The 23,502-nt window shown below is 32.1% G+C and overlaps 1 protein-coding gene across 1 annotated transcript in view; it reads right to left on the bottom strand.

Moving 5' to 3' along the window:
- Window positions 1–23,502, bottom strand: part of LOC308640012 (trans-2,3-enoyl-CoA reductase-like) — a 72,256-nt gene that overhangs the window by 14,657 nt on the left and 34,097 nt on the right. The window contains 2 exon segments of the mRNA XM_081312086.1: window positions 3,053–3,168; window positions 14,551–14,679. Coding sequence (XP_081168212.1) covers window positions 3,053–3,168; window positions 14,551–14,679 — 245 coding nt within the window.

Raw genomic sequence — 23,502 nt, 5'->3', positions numbered from 1 at the left:
CTCACACTTGCCCCACAAATAATCTAAATATCATAATTGCAAATGCTTTCATACCAAAATGCCTCAAGATTGAAGCAGACAATTTACAAATTTTTAAAAAGTAGATTTTTAAGATTTATAAATTATGTGCTTCAAATAGATGCATTTGACATTTAATAATATACAGAATAATTTTAATGGTCTGGTTTTCCTTTAGAAGGTAGTAAAATTGAGAAAGTTACAATTTCATTTTCTATAGAGTCATTAATGCATCATTTGTTTTTCTTTGCTTCTTACCCATGTAGGATGTTGTAATATTTGGTCTTTTCATATATTTGTTTTTGTTGTATTCTAAGTTGCTGCCTCTTGTCATTTTAACGTAGCTATTATTTTAAAAGTAAATATTAAATGTGACTTACAGAAGTATATCATTTTTATAAATATCAAGAAGAATTTCATTAAAATTAGTACATATTTTGTTTGAAGGAAAAAAAATGTCAAATCTCAAAGCTTTGCTATTAAGAAATCAGTATGGATCAAAGATTATGTAACTTTACCAATAAAGTTTGAACATAAAAATTAGCATACCATTTACTCTTTGCAAAGTAAGATATTGAGATGATTTATCTAGTTAAAAATTTATTTGAACAAAAATGAATTAATGAGGGTAATTCATTAATTGAGGTGTAACTCAGTGATAGAGCACTTATGTAGCTTGTGGGAAGTCCTGGGTTTAATTCCCAGCACTACAAACAACAACAGCAAAAAGATTTCTGCTTTATCTGGTAGTTACTTTAAGGAAAACAAACAAACAAACAAGAATAGACAATAGTGTCAGGAGTGGCAAATAAATTATTACTTTGAACTTCATAGCCTTGGACATCTTGACTGCTGCATCTGGGAATCTTTCCATTCCAAGGTATAGAAAGACAGGCCCATTTACAGGTAGCTGCTGTTAATGGAGTCAATTCCCATATGTGGCAAGGAATTTAGATCATAGCTATAAATTTAGATGCCTGCTAGCCTTAGGTAAAAGAGATACCAGTGTGCCTTCAGGCACCAGCTGCCTGGAGGAAGAATTACTATGCAAGTGATAAGGGCCCTAACAGGGCCAATTTCCCACAGCTTATCACCTCTTGTTTATCTCAAAGAGTGCTTCTTCCCAATAATTACCTTTGGTGGCATTTGAGGGCTTTCTCCCTTTGTTAGGATCAGACACATCAGGTCTCTTCCACACCTTAAGCCCTTCCTTTAAATATATTTTCTTGCATGAAATAGGTCCCCAGTTTGTTTTATATTATTATAACACAAGGGCATAGGAAAGAGGAGACCATACATAGCATACACAGCTAGAGCCTTCCTGTTGAGATATTTGCCCCACTGTACATAGTTGATAACTAAACAAGTCTAATTTCATTTTGAAATATTTTTATTCTATTTGATTATGTTGGGCTTCCTATCTAGCACCAGTTTTTTCTTTGTCCATTCCCAAACTTATTGTAAATCCACAAATAAGTTTGGGTCTAGTTATTTTTTCCAATCATAATATTTGAGAATATCTTATCCTTTATCAAGAAAGATTCAAGATGTGAGGGTCATGAAGTAAAGCACAACTTTAACTCTACAGAGCTACAAGGGAGGCAGAACATCAGGTTTCTCTTGAAGAAGATGATGAAGGAAATGTTTAACTAATAGGTTGGTATTCAGGAAATACTTGATGAAGATAGAGATTTTGCAGGAGATATGTCTTTATCCCAGTGCTCAAAGGTTTCTAAGAGATCCAATGAACTTCATGGTACTTAAACATTCTGTATAAATTTAGCAAAACTAAACAAAGCAGAAAAGATTTTGACTTTATAACATGACTGAAAGCAATTTGCATGACTTAATATTTGAGTTTGTGACAATTGGGTGTGGCATTTGAAAATTGATCTTCTAAATATTGAGAAACAATATTATCCTGAAGTTAGAGTATCTTAGAAGTCTTGAGATCATTTTGTACATTTCTGTTAAATGCCTAAATTTCAAAAGGAGTTTGACATCTACTCTGACATGCTTCGTATGCAGTTGTTGTATTTGTTCTTCAGAAACAATATGACAAACAAACATTTATCAAAGAAATATTATTAAAGCTTTTGTGTTTGCATTTAAGAGTAGTAACCATTGTTAGTTAATTCTTTTGAGAATGCTGCTTAAAAATGTTTTTTATTTATGTTGTGCTATGTATCTAGTACATGTTACATATTTGCTCTAAAAAATTAGTGGTAGCCATTACATTTTCTTTCTAATCTCTCAGCCTCAGTCATTTTCTAAATGAATTAGACATTCTCTTCATTAAAGGAAAAAAAAAGAAGTTAATATTCCTAGGCAAGACCATCATCAGTGAGATCCAATGTCTCCTTACTTGGCTCTATCTCTGCTATCCTAGACTTCTTTATGTTGCTACCATGCACTAAAAAAATTTGTCATCCCTAAAAATCTATTACTTTTATTAGTATAACTGTATTATTTAAAATTTCCATTTTCTCAAAATATAACAATAAATTTTGTGTAAATATGTTTTAACTTTCTTTTTTGGGGGGAGTGAGAGGATACCGGGGATTGAACTCGGGGGCATTGGATCACTGAGCCACATCCCCAGATCTATTTTTATTTTATTTAGAGACAATGTCTCACTGAGTTGCTTAGCAACTTGCTTTTATTGAGGCTTTGCCATCTCGCCCAGTGATGTTTTAATTTTTTATGAAATCCATACATATTCAGTACAAATTTTAGTTCAAACTAAAATTTGTAGTGAATATGTTCCTAGCAAGGGAGATGTGGTACAAGACTCTGGTGTTCTGGGCAGCAACAGAATGTTATACATCACTGATTGCCACACAATCATAAAAGTGAATAGCTGATAAGTCTACGATTTACTATGTTGCGAAGCTATAATGTTCCATAAATTAGGCATACTACATGAATTTAGAAATGAAATTTTCAATTTATAATTGGATTATCCAGCCCTAAACCCTCTGTAATTTGAGAAGTATCTCCTCCCAAAACTGTAAGAGCTATATGAATCACTTACTGTACCACTGGGTGGCGTATACTTCTAGTGTTCTCTTTCCTGTCATATACATATGAGATCCTCAAATAAAACAGGAGGTATATTAGCAGAGGTCCTGTGTATTCAGCCAAAAATACCTGGAAAGAAGAAGGTAATTTAGATTTAAAATAATTTTATAAGTTTTTCAAGGTTTACTTATCTTCGTTAGTATCCATCTACTGCTTGAACTGGTAAAATGGCTAGGTGAAGACATTCTATTTTAAAATAATTATATAAGATGCTAACATAAATAAATCTTCCTTAGAAGAACCATGCAAGAGTTAAGGAGAACTCATTATATGCAAAAAGTTAATTTAAAATAAAAACAAATATTGAGACTCGGATGATGGCAGTGTGGATCTAGGCAGCAAACCCTGACTCTTCTACAAATTCCAGAAAAAAAAGCAGTAAAAGAACAATTGACCAGAAAGGTGGGTGACAGAATAACCCCCCGCCAAAACTCAGTATTGGACTACTTGGGAGATGGGGGGACTTGGAATTTGGTTACTGGAGTAGAAAATCAGGACATTTCCTAACCCTAAAGTCTGACCAGTGTATAGTTGGTGGAGGGGTAACAGAGAGAAAGAAGAAGAGGAAAATCCCATAATCCTGACTTAACAATAGTTGAAAAGAAATGTGAATCAAATTAAAATGGGACAGAAGCAGCAAGAACAGTGAAGGAAATCACACAGTTTATCCCAAATTGTGGTCAGAAATCTGTTTCAGGCAAGGCAAGCAGTTTGTAGAGTCCACAACTAGCCAGCCTCTTTAGAAGAGATTGAATAAACACATCTTCTTCCCATTTACAGATAGCAACAAATAAAACCATAGGGAGCGCCTCTAAGGTGGATTGTCTCAGTGATCCATCTAGAAGAAACTTGTAGAGGTTCATAAACCTTCTCCCCCCTGCCCTCCACAAGGGGAGTGGGTTAGAGCTGACATAATAACAAATAAATCACTGCCAGGGAGTGCTAACTCCAATCTGAGCTCACCACAGCCTCTGCTTCAGATGAAGACAGGCAAACTGACATCCTACCCTATTCAGAGTAACAGGTAAAAAACAATGATGTGCAGTAATCAGGGTGAGACTTCTGTGCAACAGTCTGTCAGCAGGAAGCCTGCTCTCACAGGCCCCTCAGTTGCAGACAGCCACCATGTGCTTAGATAACATTGCTACAAAGAAGCCCCAGGAGAGGGGAGCAGGTGCTCAAGAATTCACAATAACCAGACAGCTACCGGAGCTCACACAAAGCCTGGCCCAATAACAGCCTACACTCCAGTTGAGGAAAAGTACTCCAGTCACCCACATCAGTCAGAACAAGAGAGGTTTTTGCCACAGACTGCTCACAGGGAGCCTGCATTCAGGTGCCACACATTTGCAATCACCAAGCTTTATGCTGCCATAAAGAAATTCCAGCTGTGTGGAGCAGGTTGCCAGCATTCCAATCAGCAACAGTGCTCAGCTCTGCACCCTGTGCTTCCACACCCAACAAAAACAGTCAGAAGATGTACCACCCTACCAAACATGCAGATTTGGATCTCTAGTCTAACTAACAAGCACCATCTGGCAAGAAAACCATAACAACCATGGAAATAGTTTCTGTGCCCCAGAATCCACAGCTGTGAGTTCCTAAATTTCCAGACATAAACTAAAAGTTCTTCAGAATTAAAAAAAAAATATATATATATATACTGTTAAGATAAAGAACCTAACATATCTATAACATGTTATATTTCATGTATGAACAATAAAATTTATTTATTTTCTTCTCAGTTGGACATGGAACCTGGAACCTTTTTTTATAATAGGCTGTAGTTTAGGACACAAAGCAAATCTTAGCAAAGAAAGAGAGGAGGTGGGGAGAGAGGGAGAGAGATTAAATTCTATCAGATCATATTGGAATAAAATTAGAAATCAACAAAATAAAGAACAGAAACTATTTGTAACTTTTGGAGATTAATTAATAGAATTTTGAGTAAGGAATGGGTTATGGAAGAAATCAGGGGAGAAATCAAACAATTTTAAAAACAATTGAGAATGGAATTAAAACAATTAAAACTCTCTTGGATATTATGAAAGCAATTTTAACAGGAAAATTTATAGCATTGTACATTAAAAAACAAAACAATTAATATCCCAAATAAATAATCAAATGTTATAGAAAAGTAAAAAAAATGAAATAAGTAGAAGATACGGAAAAAAATCAAAGCCAAAATTAGTAAAATTAAAAATTAAAGGTAATAAAAATTATTAATGTGACAAATATTTGACTCTTTGAAATGATAAAGATTGATAAACACTTAGCCAAATGAGTCAAAAGAGAGAGAAGACTCAAATCAGCAAAATTAGAGATGAAAGAGGAGATATTACCACATATACTTCTGAAATCCAGATAATCATTAGAATCTGTTTTGAAAATTGATGTTCCAATAAATTAGAAAATCTAGAAGTTATTAACTTTCTAGATACAAATGACCTATCCAAATTAAACCAAAAGGATATAGGTAGCCTAAACAGACCAATATCAAGCAATGAGAGTGAAACGGAAATTAAAAGCTTTCCAACAAAGAAAATCTCAGGATCAGATGGATTCTTTGCAAAGTTCTAACAGATCTTTAAAGAATAACTAATATCAATCTTTCTTAAATTATTCCATGAAATACAAAGAGAGAGAAAGACGGAATAAAGAACTCACAAATTCATCCTAAGACGCTAGTATCATCTGGATACAAAAAACAAACACACAGTCAAGGAGAGAAAGCTACAGAACAATATTCCTGATGAACATAGATGTAAAAATCTTTATTAAAATATTAGCAAACCACATTCAGTAAAACATTAAGAAGATAGTGCACCATGATCAAGTGGGTTTCATCCTACTGATGTAAATATGGTTCTAAGTATGCAAATCAATAAATGTAATTCATTTTAAAAAATTAAGGAAGAGAATCACATGATTATCTCAATAGTTGCAGAAAAGGCCTTTGACAAAATCAAGCATAGTTTCATGTTAAAAATTCTGGAAAATTAAGGAATAGAAGGAACTTACATCAACATTATAAAGTCTATGTCTGACAAATGTAAAACCAACATAATGCTAGTAGAAAAAACTCAAAGCATTTCCTCTAAAATCAGGAACAGGAAAAAATGTACACTCTTACCAATCTTATTAATATAGTTCTTGAAAGTCTAACCAGTGCAATCTGGCAAGAGAAGTAAATTAAAGGTATACAAATAGAAAAAGAACTGTTAAATTATTTTTGCTGATGACTTGATTCTGTATTTGAAGACCCAAAAAGCTACACTAAAAGATTTCTAGGGATGATAAGCAGGTTCAGCAAAGTAGCAGGGCACAAAATCAATATAAAAGAAGGGGGAGGAGGAAGAAGAGGAGAAAGAGGAGAAGGAGAGAAACTATCACTATCCTGGAGTATAATAATTAATATTCTGAGAAAAAATTAGGAATATTATCTCATTCATAATAACCTCAAAAAATGAAAAAGAAGGAGGAGGAGGAAGAGGAGGAGGAGGAAGAGGAGGAGGAGGAGGAGGAGGAGGAGGAGGAGGAGGAGGAGGAGGAATCATCTAACTAAAGAGGTAAAAGCCCTCTTACAATGAAAACTATAAAATACTGAAGAAAGAAATAGAAGAAGACATTAGAAGATGGAAAGACTTCATATGTTATAGCATAGACAAAATCAACATCATCAAAATGTTCATATTAACAAAAGTCTCATAAAAAATAAATTCAATATCCACTGAAATACAACTGATATTATTACAGTTACAGAACTGGAAAAAACAGTGCTAAAATTTATTTGGAACAATAAAAAATACAGAAAAGACAAAGCAATACTGAGCAAGAAGGGTAATGCTTGAGGCATTACAATACCTGATCTCAAAATATACTACAGAAGTACAGTAACAAATACAGAATGGTACTGGCATCAAAACAGGCATGAAAAACAGTGAAATAAAATAAAAGACACTAAGACAGACTCACTTAGATACTTTACTCTGATTCTAAATAAAGGTGCCGAAAACTTGTTGGAGAAAAGATGGCCTTTCTAACAAATGATGCTGGAAAACTTAATATCCATATGTAGAATAATGAAATTAGATCTCTATCTCCCTGCCTGCACAAAAGTCAACTCAAAGTAGACTACATACATAGAACTTAGACATAGAAATTAGATCAGAAACACATAGAACTACATAGAAAAATATAGAACTAGAGACATAGAAATTAGATCAGAAACACTGAGACTATCAGATGAAAGCATAGGCTCACTATTGGTACAGGTTCCAACTTCCTTAACAAGGCCCCTAAAGGTCAAGACACAAAAGTAAGAATCAACAAACTTGATGGCATATCAGAAACTATATGAGGAAAAAGATATATTTATACATGTTTTGGAGGGACTGCAAATGAATCTATCCAATGGAAAACAGTATGGCAATTTCTCAAAAGGCAGGAATGGAATCACCATATGACCCAGTTATAGCACTCCTTGGTATTTATCCAAGAGAACTAAATTCAGAGTGTAAAGCAATTCAAGCAAATCAGTGTTTATAACAGTGCAATTCACAATAGTCACATTGTAGAACCAGCCAAATTGCTCATCAACAGATGAATGGATAAAGAGAATGCAGTATCTCTACAAAATGGAGTTTTACTAAGCCTTAAAGAATTATAGAATTATGACATTTGATGGTAAATCAGTGGAACTAGAGAATATTATGCTAAATGGAAAAAAAAACAGACCCCAAAGCTGAGGGTTTAATGTTTTTTCTCATATGTGGAAGCTAAGGAAAATAATAAGAAAGCAAAATAAAGAAGATAAAAGGAGATCATGGAGTAGAGGAAGGTAGTAGAGACGGAGGCAGAATGGATGCAGAAAGGAGGAACTGAGGGATGCAATTGACCAAATTATGGTATGTGTCTGTGTGTGTGTGTGTGTGTGTGTGTGTGTGTGTGTGTGTGTGTATGTGTATGAATTTACCATAGTAGATTTGCCTTAATGTATATCTATAAAGCCCCCAGTTCAAATAAATAAATAAAAGAAAGACCAGAAGCATAGAGGAAAGAGAACAGGGGGAAGGAAAGAGGAAATACTGGGGACTGAAAGGGAGCAAATTACATACCATATATAATGAGGTCAAAATGAACCCCACTATTATGTATAACTACAATACAATAAATAATAAAAATAAAATGGACAACTATAACAGTATACAATAGTGAAACTGCATTAATACGAAAATAGAAAATACTGAAACTAACAAACTGATTTTTAAAAATTGGAAGAAAGGAGATTTTATTTCACTAAACAACTTTAATGTATTTTTTTCACTTCCTCAACCCAATGTATACTCTTTGTTCCATAAGAACTGTCCCTGTCATATTCCATGTATTATCTTAACTCAGTTGATTTGACTCTGATTCAGACTGAAATAATTCAGTTCTTTTTTTTTTTAATCATACCTTAATTCTAATGAGTGTAGTTGTGTGGCAAAAAGAATTGACTTCAAAGTTCTAGGGCAGGGAGAAATTATATTCTGCAGAATTTTTAACTAACAAGACACTAACAAAATTTGAAAAAAAAATCATCAGAAACAAGACAGTGTGACTGAGAAAAGAATAGCTGGTTGACTGGTTTTCTGATAATTTTACAAATCTGATAACTGGTCATTATATGATTTTGTTTTAATGCTAAAACAAGTTTAAAGTCACTCTGAAATATTCAGAAAGAAAAGGAAATGTAATTAACTTACTTCTGAGTATTCAAGGATAATAGAAATCATACAGATAATGCTAAGTTTGACTGCCATTAACTGCTTTGTTTTCACCATTATCTAAAGGAAAAAAAAAACTGAATCTGCAAGCTTTGTTCAAATATGCAACTAAGACATTTGTTAAAATTATGTTCACCACTTTACTGAAATTTGAATTTATTATGTATATGTATGTGTGTGTGATCTTATATAAATGTATACTTAAATGTAAGTATATTACATGGTTTTTATAATAATAATACATAATAAATATGGCCTTTTTTACATGCAGGTCTCTGGTTACAATTCTACTTTTAGCAATATATATCTCATAAGCCAAGAAAGACTTCTGGGGGTAAACATAATACAATATCTGGTTGATCCATTGTAAAAGCAACTTTGTTTGAGAGACTATCTTAATTTATGACTTATGCCAGATTTTTCAAATATAAGGAGAATGTTCACTATTGAATGTTTGTCAACACATTGTAATAATGAGGAAGGTGAACATTTTTGTACAACGACAAAAAAAGTTTAAAAATGTATCTCAGCATCAAATAATCTAATAAAATAACATTTGAGCAAATTCTCTAGACATAGATCAAAAAAGAACAATGATGTGAACAATAATTAATCTGAATAAAAGACACTATTTATTAAGTTAATAAAAGCCTACCATAGATATGAAGTTTCTTTGGACCAGAGGAAATTAAATTATATTCTTATCACTATGTCTCATAAAAAGAAATCTGAAAAGCATGCTAGTGTACATGAATATATTTTAGAAGGCTCAATACTTTATCACATATATTGTTAAGGCTGAAACATGGAAGTTAAAATGGTACATAAATATGAAGTGTACGTATTTAAATCACTAGAGGATGATAATAACTAACTTTTGGACAATGCATTTTTCGAAAAAAAATCATTGGAGTCTAAATATAAGAAAAGATGAAAGATGTTTTACTAAGCTGAGAAAGTAATCAAAAAATGTTTCAATATAAGGACCAGATATTAAAATGTTAATATAATAGCTTATCAAAATAGAATTGCTTTTCCACAAAGAATTAAAAAATTAAAAATATATAAAAATCAGGCATAAGCAAACAGAAATGCATATGTACACAGGTCAAGTGAATTATAAGAACTTACAAAAAATCTCCAATATAAACCATAATCTGAGATTCTATATCAAAAGAAGTAATTACATTTTTTACTTATTTTGAAGATATAATCTACATTTAAATTTTGACTTATTTCCATTATAAACCTGTACTCATTTATACTTTTTACAAAGTTTCTGGATTAAAGTAACATATTGCTTTTAATGCAAAATTCATTACTTCTGCTAGGCAAATGATGTAATTGAGAGCTGTTGGAATTCTGTAAAATCTTCAACTTGTTATGCAATCATCCCTCACTATCTATGGTGATGGATTCTGGGAGCAGTGCAGATACCACAAGCCATGGTTGCCCATGTCTGTAAAATGACATAATATTTACAAATTACCATTTGCATTTTCTAGTATACTCCAAATTATATCTAGATTATTTAAAATATCTAATAAGATGTAAATAGTATGCAAACAGTTGTATGCTGTATTGTTTAAAAAATATTGAGGAAAAATAAATGTGTTTATGTCCAGTACAGATACAAATATTTTACATATAACAGCATAGTGTATGATCCATGGTTGTTTCAGTCCATGGATAGAGTGCCCCACAGAAATGGAAAATCAACTGCATATGTATATTTCTAAAATGCAAAGGGGAAATGGCAACTTTATTTTTTAATAAATAAAAGCAACAACATGAGGCTGCATTGTTGATTGTTTGGAACTTGCATACTCAAACAGTGTTTATTGCATTTGATCCTATCTTGAAACGGAAATCTTTTTAGCACTAACAATGTTAAGGTGTTGGAATTAATTTATTGTCATAAAATTACCAAATGGAAATTGGAAACAAAATAAATTGCCTGTTTCAGAGTTATAGGAAATTAACAACAAAAATAAAGTGTTTCCAATCTTCATATTCTCAAGAAAAGAGAAGTACAAATAAAATTATGAGAACACTTTCCAAAAATAACATCACTTCGTATTAATGAATGTTATTGAAGATAACATAATATTACATGAAAATTGGTTTTAACATATTTTTAGTTTGATTGTTATATTTGATTGTTATATGGAGAAGTTTAGTTTAGATAATAGGTAATTTAAACAAATCATTCTTATGAGCACAGAGAGAAAAATTTATCAAAATATTTTTAATAGTATTTTTAGGTTCCAGAGAGCTCTTGAGTCTTTGAAGAATTGGGATTTCAAACCTTTGAAAAAGTGCTCTGGAGAAAACCAATTGAATCTGGGATATGAAGCCTGATAAGAGCATGAAAAATGAATAAGCAGATCTTTGACCATTCCCAGGAATGTAAATAATAATATTAATTTTAAAAACCTGTGGCCCATTATCTCTCAGGGATGAAGATACCTAATAAGTACTGTATTCACAGGTACTATAGCTCAGCCTGAAATAATTTCAATCATTGATTAGATCAAGATGACCTGGACCCAATAGTGCAATCAGTCCATCCAGAGTATGATAAATTATCTTTGAAAGAAGATAACATCACCCTCAGACTGAGTTAGCTTTCAAAGTTTTTCACATAATATTTTTGTACTTGTCAAAAGTATGTGGGTATACCATGACGGGGGATATTGTGACCCAAATTAAGTGGAACAGCAGACATTTGAAATAAATGCATTGAAGATTCACATGACAAGAATAACACACACACAGAGAGAGAGAGAGAGTTAAAAAAGCCTATTGTCTATGTGTTCAAAGACATGGTTGAGAATTCCAGATACCTGAAAACCTATAAAGACAGTATTCTTAAATTAAATCATTTTCAAACTGAAAACTTTTTGCACAGTGAAAATTCTTGTTAGAAGATAAAAAGAAAAGTTAAAGATGAAGAGAAATTATTTGCAAATCACACATTAAACAAAGGACTTTTTTTAGAATATATAAAGAACTCTCAAAACTCACTGTTATCACAGATAATTAAAAAAATATGTGCATAGAGAAATGTACACAGATGTTCTTGCAGTATAATTTATAGTAGCAGATTATTGAAAATCATGCAACTGGATTTCAGAAGGTGAATATTCAGATAAACTACATTTCCAGTGTATAGCCAAATACTATTCATCAATAAAAAAGAACCAAGTATTGACACATATAATAACTATCATGAAGGCATCCTACTTAGGGAAAAATCAATGTCATTCGCCCAAAAAACTGTTTATTACATCATTCTTCACAAGACAAAAATATTGAGATGGTTGCCCCACGATAGAGAAAAGGGTATGTGAACATACAGGAGTAACATGAAAGAGTTCCTTAGAGGAGATAAAATAATTCTGAAGTTGATCTTGGTTGTAGAGGCATGAATTTAGGCAGGGAATAAATTGTCTATAGACATACACATTAATGTAAAAAATGTTGAAAACTAAGATCTTAATTTAATAGTATTTAGTAATGATGATTATGATATTTTCATATTAAGATTTTATCCTCAATCTTTTATTGAGGTAGGAGGTTTTTCAATAATGTGTAGCACACTTACTTTGTGCAAAACATTAAAATCTAAATTTTTACTTTGCTAAATTAAATAGATTATTTCCAAAAAAAAAAAAAACCCCACAAAATGCTTAGGAGCACATTTTAATATTTTATAAATGCATATGAATGTTGTATGTTGTAAGCCATTGCTTTTGTTGTATAATTTATTTGATATAAAGTGAGTGTGATTGCAATGTAATGTGTATATTTTTAGCATTTAATAGGACTGGCTCAGTTGGTGAAAAATGATGTGTGAACCAGAGGACTGATTTAAAAATATCCAGCCTATTTCCAGAGTTCTCTTTGTCATTTAGATAACTTTCTCCTCAAATAAGATATAATTTTCTAGTACAGTTGTCATAGAATTCCTCGTTAGTGCTTTTACTATGCAGAGCTTATCCAAACGTTGCAGCTGGAAATTTTTAATGAACTCATGGTTAATGCTGCTCACCCTGACACAATTTCTGTAAACAGAATTCCCTTTTCATCATAAATGTGGGAAAAGAATCCTCAAATATTTTAACTTCAGTAGATCAAATCATCCTGTCCAGAATCCCTTTAAACCGGCTATGGAGGTGTCCTGTTTAAGTTTTAAAAACTTTGTGTACACAATGCATGCATGAATAGTTTTTTATTTTTTCCAAATATTATAATATAACTTTCAAGAATTTGGAACAATCTAAATTCAGTTTTTAGTGCAACAAATTATCATTCAAAAGCTCCACAGATTTTGTAAACCGTAACAACTATTTACAACAATAACATCAGACCTTTAAATTAGAACTGAAAAAAAAAACCATACAGAAAGAAAATACACCTCAAAAGCAAAGATTTTTAGAAAACTGACAGATATGATGATATTTTAATTAATAAATGTAAACTTGAATTTCTGTTTTAGAGAATTAAATAATAATGTGTGAATTAAGCTGCATTTGTAATAATTTTTAAAATTGGTTCTTTAAAGGAAAAGCTCAAAGCACTATGAATGACAATGCTGATTTTTAATGTTATCAAAAGGAAAGCCACTTTGAAAGAAAAATATAAATAACAGTGATTTTATGGCAAACACGAAATGTAATTTGAAATAAAAAGGTCCAAATTTAAAAAGTACACGTAAAAGAATGCCCTTTGTGAAAAAAATTAATTGAAAAAAATAGAATGCACTATTCTTTATTCACGATTGTCAGATTAACATTACCTGCCTCTGTTACTAAAAATCTTATGGTATTTTCTCTTGCTGCTGAAACTTTTTCCTCAACTCATTCCATCACTTAAGAGTAGCTCAATGACTGTGAATGACCATTGAGTATTTTTACTTTTTTAGCACTTCATATTCTTTATTGTAGTCCTCATTCTTCTAATGCTATTGAAATCAACTGTGGCCATTTTGAGAGCTCCTATTGTGCCCAAAGAGAGCCAAAATAACCTTTCAAAAGCTGAAAGAAATCTTGCTTCTTCATTCTCAGAGTTTCCTAAAAGTCTTCCCTCTGCTCTCTTTTTACTGAATATTCTATCCCTCCCCTTTCCATAGTCAAAAGACAAAAGATTCTTTGATGTCCTTAGGCTCCTAGAAGGGAAAAGTAAAGAGATACCTTTCACCTGACAAAGCAGAGAAGAAGCACAGTTGGTGCCCCAGGTCAGAAGGTGTATTGTGTGTGTGTGTGTGTGTGTGTGTGTGTGTGTGTGTGTATAAATCCATATTTCCTTTATTAAACCAGGGATTCCTTTCTCCCTCTCTTCCTTCCTTCTTTCTTTCTTTTTCCAGTGGATTGAGCCAAAGGGCACTCTTTTGACACCGGGTCTCCATAAATTCCAATGAGAGGCCTCCAACTTGGAATCCTCCCAGCTGAGCCACTGGGATTATGGGTGTATGCTGTAGCACCTGGCCATTAATTTCTGTTGCTCAAATTTTTCAATAGAACTTTGACTACCAATTATATTAAGAATGTAGAAATAAAAATACCATCCATCCAGCCCAATACTTGTTACACTGTCAATTTATTTGATAGAAATAATCTGTCAATATGTGAATTAGAACAAAATATGGGACATGTATATTGCATTTCAAGTTGACACTTACTGTGGTCCAGCTGACTTGCTGACCTAGGTCTGTAAAATACAGTGTTATAATAGAGGAAGCTGCAACACTTTGAATAGTGATGTGGTCCCTCAAAAAAGGTCCACCTAAGATAAAAAGAATAAGAAAATACTATTTAAATACAATTTGAAAATAAAGATAAATATTTTCTTAATTTGAAACCAATGACTGCAAAGAAATTTGTATAGAAAGTAAAATGCATAATAATCTTTCAAACTGAAAATAATGAACAATACATTTTATAAAATAAATGTATAGCTACTTTTAAAAATCTAGAATTAGAACCTAGTCAAATAAGATACAAGATTTTTTTATACAGTTTAATTTTAGACATTAATAAAATCACACCCTGACAAAAAGGGTTTTCTATTTTGCCTTACTTTCCTTCTGTCTTACTAACTGGCAACCCTGACTCTGGTTAAGCTCAACTGTTCCATCTCTGAATTAATGAACAACTTCCACATGGAAGGCATTTCCCTGACACTACAAGACAGCAAATCCCAGGTTATCATGCAGTTATATTTCCTCTCCTGTAATTTTTGATCTTTCTCTCTGAAATTATTTTATATTCCATTAAGATATTTAAAGTCCATTTCTCATTATTGTGCAAGCTCTGTGAGAACAGGCACTGTTGAACATTTTGATCACCAGCATATGGTGGTTAGAAGATTGACATAGAAATGGGTGATTTTATGAGATTTCAATAAACATCCAGGCTTCTTTTAAAGAACTGGAAAAAGTTATATACATACCATAATTTTACTTTAATCTGATATTAGTTATTTGTAGTAAATAATTTCCCTATCTCTTCAGAAAATGATTTGCCAGTTGTTACATATATATATATATATATATATATATATATATATATATATATATCATAGGGAAATAACTTTTGTGATTCTTACTTTAGTCACCTATTTACCAAAGTAAAAGTAAATATGATGGATAGCAGAGTTATCTCACTATTTGGGATATTGTGAGATTAAATGAGATAAAGTGCAAATTATCAATACATAGTAGGAGCTCATTAAAGTATATCAACAACAGTAAAAATTTATTATTTGTACTTTTTATATTTTTGTTTGCATTTCTACTAAGACATTATACATATAATTTGAAATTTCTTTTTGAAAAATCATACTGTGAAAATAACAGGGGTAATAAATAGAATTAAGAGAAAATAACTTAAAATCTTCACAACTCTGAATTATGATCACTAAAAATAATAGTAATAGTCATAATAAAAATACCAGCACCATTTAAAAGATTCAAAATAAAATAATACTTCAAAAACATAAATATTTATCTTTAAAAAAAAGAGTGAATAGGTAAAGGAAATATATGTAAAAGTAGTTTCCACTGCTAAAATTAACAAACAAGTGTAAAATAGATAAAAAAACATTTTAAAGTCAGAGGAAATGTTGGAATGAAATCTGGTAAGAAACATATTGCATAATACAGCGTTTGTTATTAGTTTATATCTTCATCTGTTTGTGTTGCTTAGTTGGTGTTCAGTTACTGTTAGTTCATGTAAAAAAAAATGATACCATGCTAGCAAATATGGGTATCAACATTATAAATTCCACATTATATTGATTCTGTAATCCTATTTATCAATTAAATGCAAGCTACTTACTGTTATAGGAAATAAAAATAAACACTATAAACAGTTCCAATCAGGTGTACATCAGGAAATAAATCAAAGAACCATCTCTTACCCAACTCTAAATTATCTGTTAAGTGTTTTTTTTTTTTTGGACTGCCACCAATATATGTATGTGTGGACATGTGCTCAGGGACACACACACACACACACACACACACACACACACACACACACACAAAGTTTACTTAACATATTCTTTCCAAGCAAAGTCAGCGTTTTACTGAGGGCCCATACAGAACAAAAAAGCTTAGAAATTTTATTCAGGTAATTAGCTAAATGTTGTTAAATGGAAAATAATTAAAATAATTCCATGTCACAAATTATTTAATAGCTGTTTCAGGTCACAAAAGTATGTTTTGTTTACAGAATGTTCTGGAAGATTTTTGATAAATAAATCTTTCAGGATATTACTATCAAATATGAATTATCAATTATCCTTAACAGCCATAGATTTTAAAAAGTAAGGAGTAAACAAAATGTCATGGTTTGTGGAGAGAAAATTATCCTTCCCAGCTGCAGAAAAATATCTTTCCCAAAGCCTGGGAATACAAATCTTGGAAGAAAATACATCTCCCTTAATTCTAGTAGATAAAAAGACATACTCTATCCCTAAATATAATGCTCCATGCATAAGTATTTCTGGAATGTATGAGTGAATGCATTGTAAACCAATTACCATTAACAACTGGTATGGAAAAAATGTAGCAAAATCATAGGGAAACATCCAGGTGTATAACATTATAACAACAATATCACCAATATATGTGTATGTGTATATATAACCCATATATGTGTATATATACATATATTTATATATATACATATATTTATATATAATCTGTACTACATTTTTATTTAAGTTTCTCTATCTCTATATACCTATAACAGTACAGTTTGGGATATATATATATATATATATATATATATACATACATATATACTTTTTAAACAATTTTTGATATAATAATTTGAAATTTGAGATTGTAAGTGTGGTATGAGACATTGTGTCCTAATAGAAGAGAATCAAATGTAGAGCATTTTATATAAATAATGTAAAAAAGGAAGTATCTTTAGTTAATTCAGATTGGAAATTAGACTGAGGTGAAAGACTTGATAATTGTCTACTATTTAATTTGCAAACATTTGTGGTGAATTTTGGAAATGGTGCATGCAGTTTCAGGTGTAATTTAAAACATAACTCTTAGTTAAAAAGTTATGGATTTGAGGTTTTGAATAAAACTACAAAGCAAACGCACAAGAACAATCATGGTGTTCAATAACAAGTAACTGGTGGGCTGGGGATATACCTCAGCTGGTAAAGTGCTTGCCTTGCATGCAAAAGGCCCTGGGTTTGATTCCCAGCACCATAAAAAAAAAGAATAACTGGTAAAAGAAAATAGGGATTACAATCTCAAAATACCCAAGAAGTTCTATTTTCCACATCGTTTGTTTTTATTGTCCTAAAATAATGGCATTTATTATTTTACACACCAAGACTGAGATAGTTCTTAAAGAAGACAAAGATTTTCTAAGTCACAAACAGATTCCAGTTAAAGTCCTCTTGAGGGGGCCTCAGTCAGTGTCCTAACAGCCAGTGAGAAGGAGTGAGGCCCACCGATGAATTCAGAATCCTCATGATGCCAACAGGCACTAGAACAAACATCGAAAACTGTCTTACTTACTGTCTCCCCAGCTTCTTGGGGGAGCAGGGGCTGAGGTTTACAGTAATGGTTAATTTGATGTGTATGTGTTAAGAACTGCCCAGTTCACTCCTAAATATCACTACAGGGTATGTCTTTTAAAATGACATACACTCATCTCTGTTTAATGTTAATCTTTTCCTCATGCTCTTCTTCCCTGTTCTGTTCTTAGTTGTTCTCTGTATATCAAAGAAGACATTTGGCATTTGTTTTTTAAGGATTGGCTAGCTTCACTTAGCATAATCTGCTCTAATGCCATCCATTTCCCTGCAAAATCCATGATTTTGTCCTTTTTTAGTGCTTCGTAATACTCCATTGTGTATAAATGCCATTCATCTAGACCAGTGGAGGGAGAGAAAGGGAGAGAGAAGGGAAACTGTACGGAAATGGAAGGAGACCCTCATTTTTACACAAAATTACATATAAGAGTTTGTGAGGGGAAAGGGGATAAAAAACAAGGGAGAGAATTGAATAACAGCAGATGGGGTAGAGAGGGAAGATGAGAGGGAAGGGGAGGGGTGATAGTAGGGGATAGGAAAGGTAGCAGAATACAACAGTCACTAATATGGTATTATGTAAAAATGTGGTTGTGTAATCAATGTGATTCTGCAACTTGTATTTGGGGTAAAAATGGGAGTTCATAACCCACTTGAATCAAATGTATGAAAGATGATATGTCATGAGCTTTGTAATGTTTTGAACAACCAATTAAAAAAAAAGAAAGAAAATGACATACAGAACAGACTATCATTTGAATCAGTAGACTGAGTAAAGAACAGATCATCACCAGCATGCTTAGGCATCATCCAATCTTCTAAGGGCCCACACAGAACAAAAAAGCTTTGAAAAGGCAAATTTGTTCTCAACTTGAGGAGGTCATACATCTCTCCTGCACTCAAACCCTGACACTTCTAGTTCTTGAATATTTATATTTGTAGCTGAATTACACCATTTTTTTTGGCCCTACCAATTCTTAAGACAGGGTTTGTACTAGAACTAGTCTTCTTGCTTTCCTACATCTCCAGATCATTGATGGAAGACAGCAGATCACAGGACTTCTTCTAAAATCACATGAGCCAATCTTTCATGATAATGTCCCTCTACATTCATTTCTCTATATCTATATCCTAGTAGTGCTATTTCTATGGAAAAATCACAAATGATGTAGATGCTATATAGGGACCCTGTGAGCTAGTAGGTGTGAAATAACTTTTTCCATAGGCCCTGGCATTGACATAATTCTGACAAGGCCCTGGGACTATGATAAAGTATAACACAGCTCCTGAAATTTTCTCACACAGCTGACACTGATTGGGAAAACTGCCAGTGCAGATCAAGTTCAAATTCCAGCTGAGTGCCTCTCAAAGTCACTCTCAAGAGATCTCTAGTTTGAGCCCTTTTCTTGAATAATAAGACAGTACATTCCTGCCCTTCTAAAGCCTATACATCCTGTGTGAATTTTCTGATTTTTTGAGCTTAGCAATGTAGCACAGACATTTCCAACATGGGCTTTACACCCAATGACTTTCTCATATATAGACTTGTCATTGAAGAAAAATGTGCAGCTGCAGCTGATTGTTTTTATTTTCACTGCATTTTTAGTCCTTTTCCCCCAATATAAAAGTTATCCCTGCACACCCCTCTGCACTAGATGTTTCTATGTGGCTTTCACATAATGAGGTGCATAGTGCTGAAGTACTGTCTGCAAGTTCCTCCCAGTCTCCTGCTCATGAAAGGCTTATCTCACATATAGTCTCTGAATTCTTTCCAAACTGGAGACCTTGCCCCTATTCTTGCTGAAGTATTTCTCTTCTCTCCACTTTGTTGTTTACCATGCTGGTGAAAATTTTGTTGATCTTTAAACTCTACAATGTACCAACTCCTGCAGTTTCTGTGTAGGGGGATAAAAAAAATCTTCTAAAGCAGAACATGTGTCTCACAAGAATGAGCCTTTGGAACCATGTACCTTCCTAGATAATACTGTCTGGAGACACACAAAAAATTCCAGATCAGAAAGAAGCCTCCTCATCCTCCATTTTGTGTCAGCAATGCAAGAAAGCTACAATGCAACATTGTCCAGATCTTTGAGACACATTAAAGATCTCCCATTTCTTCTGAAAATAGTACATGGCCACATCATCTAAAGGCACATTTTATATCCCATTGTCTCCTTTGCATTTCTACTCTTATATGTTTTAGTTATTAATAAGTCAAATAAGGGTTATCCAAATACAAGAACTGTTATAACACAAGACCTATGATACTGTAAGAAATGACCTGATAAATGAGGTAACTAACAAGAGGGTAGTATACACAGTGTGGAGACATTGGCCAAAAGGGTGACTCATGTGCCAGAGAAAGAGAAGGATTGAAATTTTATCACACTATTAAAACTTATGAATTATTAATTTCTAGAATTTTCCACTTAACATTTTCACACAGAACTAACTAAAACTGTAGAAAGTGAAACCACAGATACAATAGATCCTAAAAGTTATATTATATTGTGATGGTGAATTTGAAGAGACATAATAATAGTGGGTCTAATAAGACAGAATTCTAACATTTCTGGAAGGCCAATTTTATTCCACAAACAAACCCCTTTACTGAAGATAGATGGAGATAAATAATAACATTTATATGTAAACAATTATAGCATAGTTGAAAGCAAAAAGACTATTTAGAAAACTAAGTAGAAGCTAATTCTTAAAAATTATTTTTCTGATATGAGTTCTAAAATAACTAAGGCACTACTTATAAGAAATTTTGAAATGTGTAGCATTATTTAATGATTAGTGTTTAAAGAATACATAGTATCTTTTTAAAAATTTTAATACAAAAAGAGATAAAGGTTCTACCTTCTGCATAGAAACAGGATTTGCTTTAAGTTATTGTATATTACCTATATTGCAGAAAATTATAACTTAAGGAAAGACAAACTGGATCAGAATACAACTTTAATTTTAAGTTATTGCAGAAAATATATTGAAATAGTTTTGTTTTCTCGCCATGAAGAATGATGACAGAAGAGCAGAGTTTTTCCATTTGAATTCGCTTACTGTCTAATTTTGCCTTATAATATTTTCAAAAAAGCTTCCTGTAGATGCCAACTATGGATAAGGTACATAGAATAAGCAATCATATTCCTTTTAATAAGAGATCAAATTATATAGCTAATGTGTCCAAACAATTTCACAGATATTTCTGTGAAGATACTTTTTTGGATGAGAATAATTCACAAATAGGTAAATTTTGAATAAATCAGATTGCACTTTATAAAGTGGGTAGGACTCATCTGGTCATTCAAAGATTATAATTGATAATTCTGCCAGCAGACAGCCTTTGAATTCAAATTGCAATTCTTTCCTGAGTTTCCAGTCTGGTGGCCTATTCCATCAATTTGGATTCTCCAAAACTCTACAATCCGGTGAACCAATTCCTTTTAACCCTTTTAATATCTCTCTCTCTCTCTCTCTCTCTCTCTCTCTCTCTCTCTCTCTGTCTCTCTCTCCCTCACACACACACTCACTCACACTGTCATTTTGTTTCTTTTGGGAACCCTAACTATTGTAGTAAGTATAGATAGTTGGGATATTTGTAAAATCTCCTGTGAATTGGTCATTTTAAAAGTAAGTTTTAACAGAAATTTTAACTGGTAATTCATATAAGATTAGATAACCAACACAGATTTTAAAACTCTTAAGCTAAAGTAAAATTACCATATAGTTCTTAAGCTATAATAAAATTAAAGATGCTTAGAAAACTATGTACATACACTTACTTAATCCATTCCAAAATTGTGAGATTTGACTTTGGACTACCAATGACAAAAGCAGTGCTAGGCAGCATTCACTTTATATTTGAAATGAAATGCATGGTGGATTCTAGATGATTTTAAGGATAAAGAGTAAATTGTTATACTGCTATGTTCCTATCCAAAATCTATGTCATAACTATTTTGTTCTTGGTCTCAGACTAATGATTAACCAAATATTGATAGAATGATTATTACTGGTGTTTAAAACTGGTATTTTTCTAGTTGAAGAATGATGAAAGGAAATACATATTCCATCACTTCAAGGAACTCACAGTGTAACAACAGAGACACAAGCAATTCAAATATGGTATGAGTGCATCACTGAAAAGGTTATATAGACAACAAGGTAGATGGTACTATCTCTACTGGAGAAATTAGTGAAATAAGCTATTTTTAAGCAGAATCCTGATTCATCAGCAAAAAGGCATCATGGAATGCAAAGTCTATTGCAGGAGGGACAGATGGATATATAAATTAAGGTAGGCAAATATAAGTAGTATATAAATCTTGGGGGAGCCTTGCAACTTTGATCATAATGTTGCCCATCTCAGATAAAGATGCTTGAACTTAGAAGTTTTCAGTGATTCTTCAATCAAGGAAATATTATTTATGTTGATATATAGCTTGAGCAGATATTAACTTTTCACATAAACTTCAGCCAAATAAATCACCCTGTCTTCCAAAATATCTCTATTTGAAATAAATATTCTCCTATAGTAAAATTAATGTTTCTTGGAAAACAGTGTATGTAGTTAACTTGACTCATTTCAAAATTGTGACATTTGACTCTGAGATAGCAATGACAAAAGCAATGCTAAGTATGTTTCCATTTTATAATTGAAATTAAATGCACAATTGGAATCTAGATGATTCTAAGGATAGTCATTTTACTATGTTCCTATCCAAAAGTTGATATAGACATGTAGAAATATTACAGTGTAATGAACTGAATGTTAGGATATTTAAAAGACATAAAAATACTTAAGATATGTAGTAAGCAGAATAATGGCCCTTAAAAGATGTTCACTCTATATAATTATCAGACTTAAAATTTGATACATGTCATGCTAAAAATGATATTGAAAATGTAATAAAAACATAGATTATTCTGGATTTGTTTTGTGGGTCCAGTCTACATGAGACACCGATTAGAGTCAGAAGAGATGTGACAGAAGTTAAATTGAAAGCGTGACAGACTGGATGCAAGGCTACTGATTTGAAGATGGTGAGGCAACACTAAAAGAAATATAGGAAGCCTGTCATAGTTCAGAATGGCTTCTGACAAATTACTCAATGAGACACTGAAAGCAGATTGTTCTAGAACCTTTAGAAAAATGCCAGAAACTTACTTTTAGCCTTTTGAGACTGGGGCAAAGAATCTGAGACACCCATTCAGACCCAAGTCTAATACAATTGACAAATAAGAAATTTCTGTTGTTTTAAGAAGCTAAACATTACACAGCCAAAGAAAACTATTTCAACAAAGTACAAAGATAGCACATATTTCAATAAACTCTATTATAGTTAATTTAAACTGTCTGCCATATTAACCAATTTTAAAGATAAAATATATTTAACAAAAATATAATTTTAAAAAACATTCTTAATGCCAAAAATTTTCTGTCAACATTATGTCTTTAATTTTAAATATTGAAATTTTTTAATGGAAATTGCATTTGTCTTTAAGAAAGTAAATGAAACCTGGTCAAATATTACCTTAAAAAAGAAATAAAACCAATATCATCAAA

Source organism: Spermophilus citellus (assembly GCF_964194105.1).
Source record: "Spermophilus citellus genome assembly, contig: SCAFFOLD_191, whole genome shotgun sequence".
Classification (NCBI taxonomy): Eukaryota; Metazoa; Chordata; class Mammalia; order Rodentia; family Sciuridae; genus Spermophilus; species Spermophilus citellus.
The sequence above is the reverse complement of the archived record's forward strand: the minus strand, read 5'-3'. Positions and strand labels throughout refer to the sequence as shown.